At 28.6% G+C, this 12609-nt stretch overlaps 1 protein-coding gene across 1 annotated transcript; it reads right to left on the minus strand.

The window, feature by feature from the left end:
- Positions 1 to 6657: 6657 nt before the first annotated feature.
- Positions 6658 to 7902, minus strand: LOC134828589 (uncharacterized). Its single transcript, XM_063841568.1, has 2 exons — positions 7561 to 7902; positions 6658 to 6753 (listed from the first exon to the last, which is right to left on the minus strand). The coding sequence occupies exons 1-2, from the start codon at positions 7900 to 7902 to the stop codon at positions 6658 to 6660; spliced, it is 438 nt and encodes a 145-aa protein (XP_063697638.1).
- Between the last annotated feature and the right edge of the window lie 4707 nt (positions 7903 to 12609).

Genomic DNA, 12609 nt, shown 5'->3' on the forward strand with positions numbered 1-12609 from the left:
TATTTCACGACTTCACTCTGAAGAGACTCGGATGACGACTAACTTGCTATTTGCCTTCCTTGCTATCTTCATTACTTTCTTCCTTCTTACTAACTACTACTAATTACTGCTAACATTGTTCTTCCTTTCCTTCTACTATATTCCTACTACTTACTTCAGTGATTGTCCTACGATCTCCTAAACAAGGCCAGTTTTAAAGAGCCAACCTTGCATGGTAATTGACCAAGCAGTATGAAGACCATCCTAGTCTCCGAAGAGCAAATAGCAGATATGGCTTCTGAACTGATTCGATCTTTTGTGCATCTCGTTTTGTAGATGGGTTCCAGATGATGCTCGCATATTCGATAGTGGAGCGGACAAGAGAACAGTACAGTATCTTCGTAATATACGGGTCGGTAAAATCGGTAGATCTTCGTTGAACGAATCCTAGGACAGCTTTGCTTCGATTCGATTTTGTTGACTAAAATTTTTCACTATAGCCCAAAATTCAAAAGTCTACCGCTATATTCTTGCATTTATCATGCTCTTTCAGAAAAAAGTAGCCATAAGGTTTTCTTCCTCATATTCCATGGAACATTTTGCCTTGTCAATATTCATCACAAACATCGTCATCACTTCCCGATAATAAAAAACAACAACAATTTCCATTCACTCCGTTACTAATTTCATATGCAATACTCGTCCAACCCTTTTCATTTAAAGGAATTTTCTATATTTGTCGATTTAAATATTTTAACCATTAATTTTAATGAGGAAAAATCGTGACCAGCGTTGTTATCATTTGTGTTTCGCACTCGACTCGTTGTAAAAAGGGGATGATTAAGTAGAAATCTGTCATTCTCTGTAATTGACCATCGTTGTACAACTAAACTCCATATTCCCAGAAGACCTTGATAGATATTTCAATTCAATCTATTTTAAAGCTGAAACACACTTTGCGATTTGTTTAAAATCCGGCATCTCTTTCTGCCGCATCCCCCAGCAACAACTCGACAACAGAAGAGAAATCCAACGAAAATTCATCATATTTATGTGACAAACAAAGGATTATTAAAAAGAAAATAACGCATAATTTATTCAAGCAACAACAATACGTTTGGAGAGAGAAAGAGTCTCTTGTACGGAAGAATTTATGTGCGGAATAGAGAGTCGCTGTAAGTAATTCCATTTGAATGAAATAAAGGCTCATAGCTGGCAAAAAAGAACAAGAAAATATCTCTATATATGAAAAAGATATCAAGCAAATAAATCTTGCTTATTATTGCGTTATACGACTACTTTTGCCTGCCACGAGACTCCATATTCACTTCTTCTCCTTCTCGGCGTGCACGATGACAAAGTGCTCGAGTTTTGTTTACACAAACATATCCCGAGCATCGAGTTAGACGAGACGAGAACAATGTGTTTGAACAAATAAGTAAAAGATGAAATAATGTCAAGAAGCAGGCACTAAATGCAACAATGAATTATGTCACATAAAGTGCTTCATGTCTTTTCGAAAATCGGGCGACTTTTAATTCGAAACCCCAAGAGAGGTGTGAGAATGGATTTTATTGTCTACCAATAAGTGCAAAAAATTGTTTTTGTATTGTTGTTAAACGAAATTAAAGCGCATTTTTTATGTCTTTCTATAGTGGCTCAATTGCTTTTGATCAGGGCCAAAAAACTTTGAATAATAAGTCAAATTTTAATTTTTGAGTTCAAGACGTAAACATCGTAAGTTTAAGAAAAAAATCAAATACAGTGAAAATTCTATCATAGGATCAAAATTAAAAATCTTATTTAAGTCAAATCAAAATTGACCTTTTAAATAACTTATGGATTTATTATTTTTGATCTTAAGCTTAGTTTTTACATTTTTGGAGTTCAAAATGACGTTTTAAGTTTTTTTCCTCTATTATCACAAACCTTAAGTTTAAACCCAAGATTTGAAAAAAATTCCCTATTATTGTTAACTGATTGCCCTATGATAGAATTTTCATAATTTAATTTTATTACTTAAACTTAAGTAGAAATCACTTCGATTTGAGTTAAGGCAAATAATTTGACTTAATTTATAAAAGTTTTTAAATTTGAAAATAGGTGAAAAATTTGTTAAAAAATCGTTAAAAAATGAACTTTTTGAATATGTCTATTCCTAAACTTAAATTTAAGTCAAGAGCCTTTTAAGTCATTTTTACTTATACTAAGTTAAGTTTAAGTTTTAAGTTAAGTTAAGTTTTTTAAGCTCAAGTTGAAAGTTTTTTCAAGTCAAATTATTTTTACAATTTTACTTAAGTCCAACTTTAAGTCGTAAGAATTTTTAAAATTCAAATTTAAGTCAAAAGTTTTTTATTTCTAAAGTTAAGTCGCATTAATTTTTTAAGTTCAAATTTAAGTCAAAATTTTTTTTTAAGTCAAAGCTTAAGTAGCATAAATTTTGAAGTTCAAATTTAAGTTTAAGTAAAATTTGTCTTCTTCTTGAATTAAAGCTTAAGTCAAAATTTCAAGCTTAAGTTAAAGTTTAAGTCGTTTTAAGTTTAAGTTCAAGTCAAAAAATGTTCAAAGCCGAGGTTAAGTTTTGACCAATCAACAAATGATACTTTATGTATGACGACAGTTGTTGCATTTAAATTCAAACGAGCATTCTTAAATGTCTTTTAATGCCTCTTTAAGACAATCACGTTCGTCCAAAAGTACAAACAAATCATAAATAATTTCCCTAAAATGCTTTTAAAAGGTGCAAATCTTACCAATATCGACAACATTCAACAGTAGCTCCTACTTCAACGCCGTATATCGTAGTTTTCCATTAATCAATTACCCTTGAATAATTTATTAGATAAACGGAAACAATTTTCTTTGATTTATTTTAATATCGCTCTAATAACAGCCCAATACCGCAGCACTACCGCAACTTATTTGCTTCTTCTTCAAATTCAATTAATAACGTTTCGCTATTTACGTTAAATGTTAGTTTATTTTTTGCCTCTCCACATTCATTCGTCGTCATTTCTGCCATTTAATGAAATATTATTAGTCCATGAAAACAAAGAGAGGGAAAAAATCCTGGATTTTTTGCAGACTAAATGAATGCCTCAATTTATGAATTATTACTTTTCTAATGTTGGGTCTATTTTTCTTCTATGGCACTGGTAACATGGCATTAGAAATTAAATTATATGGAAAACAACAAAAAAATAATGTAATAATAGTAAATAGTAGACTTGAGTGTGGGTTAGGTCCGTTTTTTAGCGGAAGTAATTTTTCTGCAATGAAAAAGAAAAAAATTACAATAGAAGACAGTGTCGGAGAGCGAGCTTTTGTTCGTTGGTGACAACAGTGCTCGATGAATAATGGCACAAAAGGAAAAAAAATCAATTTAATTTAATTTAATTCTGCTTTATCATCTCTCGAGAGAATATTGTCTTGACCTAAATCTCGATCTATCTCGCGAGTGCCACGCTTAATCTTCCCTTTCAGCGATGTTGTACACGCAAATTCAATGCTATTAAAGTGGATTTGCTGCCTATCTATAGATTTTGTCGAATGTTGTCCTTGCTGCGTGTCGTTCCATGCACTATCATTATTATTATTGCTTAAAATGAAAGAACAACAACAACAACGACGAGGATGAGGATAAAAGAAGACGATGACGATATAATGTAAGTAGATTTTGCTTATTATAATCATTTACTTACTTTGCATGCAAAATCATGTTATTTTTTAGGACATTTTTCGTTTTGCCATTTCTCTTTTTATCGCATTTCGAAGAAAAAATTTGGTTTTGAGGTGTATGGAATTGTGAAGGGCCATGAGGAGTACGAAAATGTGAAGTGAGGAGTATGAAGTTGTGAAATGAGGAGTATTAAATTGAGATATGAGGAGTATTAACCAAGAGGAGTAAGAAAATGTGAAGTGAGGAGTACCAAAATGTGAAGTGAGGAGTATAAAGTTGTGAAATATATGCATTTCAATGGGAAAAGTCTACAGATGATAAGGAGTTTGGAAAATTTAGAGGAGGTGTAAGAAATTTTAAATGAGGAGTAAGAATTTGTGAAGTGAGGAGTAACAAATTGTGAAGTGAGGAGTACAAAAAAGCGTAGTTGCATCGAAATGCGGTATAGTATGTAGTTTTTTAGACGACTACTTTCTATTCTTTATTTTTTGTTTGGAATTTGCTTCTCGTACCATTTTAAGGGGATTTCAAAATTGAACCATTAGTAACATAACGAAACCATTTAAGGGATGTTTTTCCTTCTTCTTCTATTTTTTTTCTTCTTTGTTTGCATCTTTGAACGTCCCACTCACATAAAGTTCAGCTATGAATATCATTATTATTGTCGTTATTATTATTTTTCTCGTTTTTTTTTTGTTGTTTGGACCAATTTTCAGTTTCATTGGAGAAAAGAAAGACGATGTCATTTTTAACAAGAATAATATTTTGTTTTTGTCGTCGTCTCAAAAGGACTCAAAATAAAAGGAAATATAAAACCGATAATCTCTTTTGATGATACTCTGAGAGTAGAAGAAGAAGGTTTTTGTTCATTTCATATGGCTTCGCAAATTTTTAGTCAAAAAAGGTGATCAAGTAGATAAATCCTTGTGATAAGCTGTTAAAATGTTTCCTTTCATAAGTTTTGAGGAATTTAGAATGAAATGCAGATAAAATAACTCTTTAAACTGGGACGTGCTTAATTAAAAAAAAATAAGATGAAAAAAATTCTGTATTTTTTTTTTGTTTTATTCGATGATGGAAACCATTCAATTTTTACGGTTGAAAAATTATGAAATACAATAAGAAGAGACAGTAAGAGAATAACAACAAAATAACGCAAAACATGACGGAAAAAGCAGGAGAAAAGGTTTTTATAAATAAAGTAAGCGTGAATTTCAAAGATTTTTTCACGTCGTTTCCTTAAGATGGGATTTTTTTTACAAGAAGAGTGTTTGAAAGAAAAAAAAAAGTGAATTTGGATTATGGTTTCATGTTTTTTTTTCGTACAAGACCTTTTAGACTAAAAATATTTTTTTCTTGCAAAAATTCTTGATTTTTATCAAAAATTATTCAATTTTGATCATGACCCATTTTTAGAGATTTATTTAGCTGAAGTATTGATTAAGGAAAAATTCTTAAGAAACAAGAAAATTTAATGTTTGGTCATGAAAAATTAGCAGATGACGCTTAAAAAACAAGAACAAACCGCCATAAAATAAATCTGGCAACAAAAAACATACAAAAAAAAATAATCACATCAAATCCTTATAAAACATCTGAATCATAAAAGATAACATTAATCTATTTTCGTGTCTTCAGGCGAGAGAACGGATAAAATGTTGCACGAATCAAAAAATAATTATAAGAATAATAAAAAAAATATTTTTTGTAGAGCGGATTATGAGTAGAGCCCAAAGGGACATTTCTGCACACTGTGGCGAATAAAGTGATGAAAATTTCGACGTTTATGAGAAAAAAATTGCTTTGTTATTTTTTAAAGAATTTTAATTTTAACTGAAATTTTAAAGAAATTTGATTTTTATAGAGACAAAAAAAAATTATTAAGAAGAGAAAAATAAATCAATATTTAAAATTTTAATTAATAAATTAAAATAATAAAATTAATTAATTTTTAAAAATAATAAATAAACACAAATATTTTTTTGACAATATGCTCGAAAAATTTATTTTTCAATTTTAATGAATTGATATCAAAATTGAATGGAACTTAATTTTTTTTTTAATTAACCAATAGGAAAAAAAATAAATAAATAAAAAAATATAAAATAAATTTAAATTGTCGAATAAATTAATTTAAAAAAATTAAGGAAAAAAAATAAAATTTTAAAATTATACGAGTTTTAGTATTAAAAATTATGAATTTTAACAATTAATTTAACAAAAAATATTTTTAAAAAAAAACATTAAGACTTACAATTCCTGAAATATAAATTATTTCTCAACAAAATACAATCCTTTACTTGTCCCCATAATTCCAACGGGGCACTAAAGTACACCGGCCGCTTTTTCATTAGCCTCATTTTTCACTTGTGCTCGCGATAAGCATTTGTAGCATTTCCCGCTATAAATTTGAATGCAACATTTTGTACGCGCGAATGTTTTTATTGTTCTACGGATTTTCCTTTTTATCTTTCATTTTTTCTTCTTTAATTTGTATTTTTATCTCTTTCAACGTGTACAACCAACGTATTGTTATTCTAATAATTTTTATTACTTTCCTCGAGTTCGCTGAAAAGAAATGCAGGCACAGCGAAAAAAAAATGAAGAAGAAAAAACATTTTCATCATCACAACACAAAAGAACTTAAATAAATATGAAAAATCGCGAACAATACACATCAGGGAAAAAAGTGGAGCAAAAAACAATAAAAAAGACGAATAGCTGCATTTTGTTCTTTTCTTGCACAATCCAGGGCAATATCTCTATTAATAAGAGTTTTTTTTTGCGAGTAAAAGAATAAACAATAATAAGCTTGAAAAATTGTTCAGTTTTTTTAACGAATAAATAAAAAAAAGTATGAAATAAAAAGAGTTAAAACTTTATTTCCTTGAAAATCCTTCATGTTTAATCGTAAAGTTTATAAGGAGTTTTTGTTGCTGCGAAGAGAATAGAGGCAGCAAAAGACGAAGAGTTATTGCGTTGATTTTTCAAGATTTATTTCAAGCTTTCTCCGACATGCACAGCATCTGCTTGTAAGTGGTGTCACATTTGTTATCGCCACGCACCTTTACGCAATCTTTGATCCGATTGAAAATCTTTGAAAAAAATTATTAAAAAAATGTCTTTTTAATGAAAATTATTTTATTTTAATAAAAATATTAAATTTATATCTTAAATATTTTTTTATTTTATACTTTTAAATTATCCTTTAAATTTTTATGATGTTTTAAGAGTTTTCTTGATCATTCAGAAAACAAGAACGCATATTCTAAAACTATGTCCCAATACACATTTAAAAAATTTTTCCCAATGCAAATTTAAAAAATTTTTCCAAATCCAAATTATAAAGCTTTATCCCAATGCACATTTTAAAAATTTTCCCCAATGCAAATTCTTAAATTTGGTCCCAATGCACATTCTAAAAACTTTCCCAAATGCAAATTCTTAAACTTTATCCCAATGCACGTTTAAAAAATTTTCCCCAATGCAAATTTTCAAACTTTGTCCCAATGAACATTCTAAAAACTTTCCCAAATGCAAATTCTTAAACTTTATCCCAATGCACGTTTAAAAAATTTTCCCCAATGCAAATTTTCAAACTTTGTCCCAATGTACATTCTAAAAATTTTTCCCAATGCAAATCAAACTTTGTCCCAATGCACATTTTATAAATTTTTCCCAATGCAAATTATAAAACTTTATCCCAATGCACATTTTAAGTCTAAGCCAAAGCACATGAAATGCGATAATTACAGCGCAATCTGTTTTCTCAGTATGTAACTAAGAGCGTGACACGATGACAGAATGACAGACACCATTGGAATTTCAATAAAAAAGCATAAAATAAAAGAGGTTTTAATCGAGCATAAATTTACGCGTAAAAAATTATTCTCATCACTCACATGTCGCGGAATCTTGCTCTTCAGCATCGCGCCATTTTTGTCACAATGCCCGATCCCGTGACACATGCACTGTAAATAGCACTTAAAATTCCCGTCGTCGCTCATGAAACCACCTTCGCGATATTCGTTGACCATCGCTGGCGCAACGCCCGATTCTGTCAAGCAATTTTCCACCCGCGTCGTGTACGGAACCGATTTTTTATTTGAATCACTATCAGTTTCCTGTTTATTAATTGATTTAGCAAGCACTGTCAATATCGTTAATAAAAGACAAACGATTAGTTTTTCCATGGCGCACTCCGTTGATCGTCTAGCAACTTGATGGACGGATAAATAAAACATTTTTGAATTACCGAAAATATTTAGTTTGACAGGTTTTTTTTTGCGCATCACATGCCTCCGAAACAACGACGTGACATATAATTTGACACGACAGAGGTGGCAATCAGAACGAGTCATGCGGAAAATTGGTGTGAGTGAATTTCGATCAAAAATTTAATATTAATCGGAGAATCATCGGAGAGACTCAAACGAAGTAGGTCAGTAACATGACCGGGTTTGACTTTCATTTCAAACGAACCGACTTTGTTTGTTTTTATTTTATAAAAATAATAATAAATAAAAGCCAGAAAAAAATATTGAAATGAAAAAAAAAACTTCAAACAATATTTTCGCATCGGTTTTTAACACTCAACTTTTCGATGCAAAACAAATTTAATTAAAATTCGAGATACATGATAGAGGTACTTTGCGTGACGTGCAGAAAACAGAGACAGAGTCAAAAGTGAAACGCACATAATTCATGTGAGAATTGAATTGTTAATAAAATAAAACCCCTACAAAAAACAGTGGAAATAAAATTAACAAAAAAAAATTGAAATTGCATGCGATGATATTAGAGAAGAGCATAAAAAGAGAAAAACTTTTATTTTTTGCATTGGAATAGTTTTTAATTGATTTTGCTTTGTTGTTTATTTTTATTTGGAAATTCGATTTGTCCTTTCATGCCATGAAACTTGGAACAAATAAAACTTTTCAAAAAACACAATTTACCAGACGCTTCCCCCGTAATTGTGCTAAAAGCCTAATTGAAATAATTAATTGTTGTCAAATACAAGAAAAAAAACTTCATATTTAACTCATTAAAAATTTTCCTTATTATGTGAGAAGACGGAGAAAAAGTATAAGAAGCGCTCCCAAAAATAAGACAAAACAAAATTAATTGCAGGAAATATATTTTAAATGAATAAATACAACAATGGAGCTGCTAAAGAAACAACCAAAAAAGTTGATGTGTCTTCATAAAAATAAAAGCATACACGTTAAAAAGCGATTATGCAAAAGAAAAATGATGATGAAGCAAAATTAAGACGTTATATTCACAGCGCGTTTATTTAATGGACGACTTTTAAGAGAAAGAAGAACATTTACATGTGCAATTTAAAATTTTTGAAACAACACAAAATTTTTGGATTTACATCTTTTATGAGGTATTAGGGTGACAAAGATTTTTAAAGTTTAAATAAAAAGACATATGTTGGATTTTGTCACCCTCATCGAGTATTGTTAAGGCAAAAACATCTTTTTGTCATGTGCTGAACAAATAAATTGTTTTGAATTATAAAATAATAAATAAATAAATGTTGTAAAACCACACACACACACACATACTCGAGACAATCACACATATTCAAGTATAAAAATTTTTCCGTTCTCTGAAAATTACTTGAGACACGAAATGTATGCAAAATTATACAAAATGATTATATTTTGTGTATGTGTTCGAGACAATAAATTGTATCTCATTATTTCGGGTTTTTCTTGGAAAAAGGCAGCAAGGGAAGAGATAAGTGCACAATTAAAATAAGGAAAACCCTTGGAAACTATTTATTTATTGTATATTTTCGCAATACAATTGTCGTTGTTCGTTATATTTTATAATGATAATAAAAATATTTTCTTCGAACGATGTTTCGTTTTGTGAGCTAGGGGAACTTAATTCTTGATTGCTGAAAAACAAGATGTTAAAAAAATATTTTATTGATTTTTTTTGTAAAAAATTGTTTTTAAAAATTAAAAAAAAACTTAATGGTAAGATTTTTTTCAAAACTTGTATTTTTTAGAAGCAAAAATTAAGATTTTTTTTTATTTTTCAAAGATTTTTTGTTTTTAAAAAAAATTAAAAAGTTAACAAGGTAACAAGACAAATTTGGAAAATTTTCAGAATCTTTTTCGATTTTGACGAAAGTCCTTAAAAATATTCTAAAGTCACAGTTTGAGTTATTGGATCACAAAATGTAAGCAAATTTCGATTTCTAATTTTTTAGATTATTTTTTTATAATTATTTGAACGTTTAATTTTTTCTAGTGTAAAAAATTGTAAAAATTTTTTTTTTATTTTTTTTTATCAACAAAAAATCTTAGTTTTCAGTTTAATTTAATTTCGAAAAAATTATAGCCACCTTTTTTTTAATTTTAAAAAATAATCAACTTTTTTAAATTCAACTGTTTAATTTTCAGGTACTTTATTTCTTTCAATTAAACTTTAAGCAGTTGCATCAGGAATACAGAAAAACTCTCCCTGATCAACAGTAAAGTCAAATTGCCATCCCATTTTTTTCGGCGGATCGTATGCTGAAACATCTACCACAGTTTTCTTTGGTTTACATGATGCTGAGTAATTTTCTTCGACAGCTTCTTGTGCAACAAGATTCAAATCTTTCTTGAAAGAATCAATAAAGTACTCGGCACACAAATGTCCATCGTTAGCCCATGTCGTAATCCTTCCACAATCCCCAACATTCACATCGTGAGGACAAAAACGACTCTTCGTTCCTAGATTGTTGTTCGTATGCATACATTGAACATTTTGTGCAGCATCTGCCGCTCTCGAAACTGACGGATCATTTTCAGAAAACCCTGTGTCACTTGGATCACAACAATCAATCCGGCCTAACTTTTTGGGACCATAAGTAATTGCAGCTTCGAGGGCAAAATGCGATCCAATACTGTAACCGAACAAATGTCCATTTTTCGGATCGAATCCAAGCTGTTCAAAATAATTCAATTTTCTCACGAAAAAATGCACAAACTCTTCTCGACTTCCAGTAAGTTCAGCTAAGGGTTTTGAGCTGTAATACGTGTAATCCATCCAAATGACGCAACCGTTTGTGGCAGCCTGATAAGCAGAAATAAGACCATCTTTCCAAGTGTTCGTGTCACTATCCAACCATTGATGCACGATGATCGTATAGTTGCCGGTATTGTCGCAAGCATCTAAGAGCGTTTGATTGTTGCAAAATGTCGACTCGAAAGGCTTTTTTACCGTTGGTGAGTGCACGATGAATTTGATGTGCTCACAAGGTCTTGCGAATATGCCAGATATTTGCAGGAGAACAAAAACGATAAAAAGTGTGGGATTCGCCATGGCTGTCAAAATTATTACTGAGCTAAATTTGGATGAAGCGTCATTTTATATTGTGAAAAATAAAATTTTTAGACATTGACGTTTATTTTAATTTTTACGTAATTTTTTGAACATCTTTGCAAATAGTTTTTTTTGTTATGAAATTATTTTTAAAAAATTTTTTCGCACAAGTTTCGTGTACATGACATTTTCAAGGTTAGACTTCAGATCAAAGTATGGTGAAAAGTTTATTTCTAAAAAATATTTAAAAATTACCAGTTGTTCAAATATTTTTCTACTATCCATCTATCAACTATGAAATATGTTTGCTCAACTGTTGAAGCTATTTTTTTGCGAAATATTAAAAAAATATAATGAATGAAAATAATTTTTTTTTTCAATTTATTTTAGAATTTTTTGATATACCTTTAAATAAATAAAAATAAATTTTGAAGAAAATAAAACAAATTTAATTAAATTAACTTTAAAAATTTTAATAAAATAAACAATTTTTTTAAGTGCATATTTAAAAATAAAATATTAAAAATTAAATTTTTATTTATTTATTAAAAATATAAAAAAAATCAAATAAAAATTATTAAAATATGTTTTATTAAAAATAAAATTAAAAATTTATTAAAAATTAAATTTTTAAAAAAATTGTTAAAAATATTGCTTCTTTTTTTGCTAAAACAGGTTAACATTTATTTTCATATTTAAATAATTAATATTATTAAAAATTAAATATTTATTTATTAAAAATATTCCTTTGTAAAAAAAAATCAATTTGATAAAAATTATTAAGTTATTAAATAATATTTTATTAAAAATTAATTTTTGAATTAAATTAATAAATTTTTATTTTCCATTAAATTTTACGCTGTTATAAAAAATTTATTTCGAGTTCAAAAATTAATTTTTTTTAAAAAATTGTTAAAAATATTGCTTCTTTTTTTCAAAAGCAGATAAATATTTATTTTCATATTTAAATAATTTTGACAATTTTTATGAAATTTTTATTACAATTGAAAATTTCAATTAATTTTTTTCAAAATTCCATTTTAATTACTAGCTCAATGCTTTTCCTTAATAAATTCCATAGTAATATTAATTTTTTAAATTTTGATCATAATATTATATTTTTCTGTCATAATTATTTAATTAAAAAATTAAAATAATTAATTTTGTTCATAATAATTAAAAAAGCTTTAATTTCATCAAAAAAAAAATGATTTTAATTTCTTGTAAATTTCAATCAATATTTCCATTCCCCATGTCAAAACCAAACTCTTGCCAAAAAAAAACTTTTCTTATAAATAAATGAGCTTTTCACGAAAACGACTTACATGTCTTTATTTCTTCTTATTCTACTCATGAAGTTCTTCAACAACTACATTGTTGTCAGATAATCGGTTGTGTTATGCACACATACGAAATGAGACAGTTACGACGACATGTGCACAAAATGCAACGCGATAATAAGACTTTCTTATGTTCAGCACTTCCACTTCATTATAAAACTTTGTAAATGTTTTGCTTTTTCCTCTTGTCTCTCTCTTGGTTTCTTCCAAATCGTGCCTATTTTTTTGTTTGTTTGTTTGTCAGCAAACGGAAATTTAAACGAGGTGCAGAACCTTCAAATC

The sequence above is a fragment of the Culicoides brevitarsis genome, chromosome 2, assembly GCF_036172545.1.
Source record: "Culicoides brevitarsis isolate CSIRO-B50_1 chromosome 2, AGI_CSIRO_Cbre_v1, whole genome shotgun sequence".
Taxonomy (NCBI): domain Eukaryota; kingdom Metazoa; phylum Arthropoda; class Insecta; order Diptera; family Ceratopogonidae; genus Culicoides; species Culicoides brevitarsis.

What these genes read in the sequence shown, in the direction of transcription:
- LOC134828589 (XM_063841568.1), bottom strand. Translation starts at nt 7,902, where the DNA reads ATGTTTTATTTATCCGTCCATCAAGTTGCTAGACGATCAACGGAGTGC. An exon ending in AGAGCAAGATTCCGCGACAT is followed by an intron (nt 6,754 to 7,560) that starts GTGAGTGATGAG and finishes TTTTTTTCAAAG; the next exon opens with ATTTTCAATCGGATCAAAGA.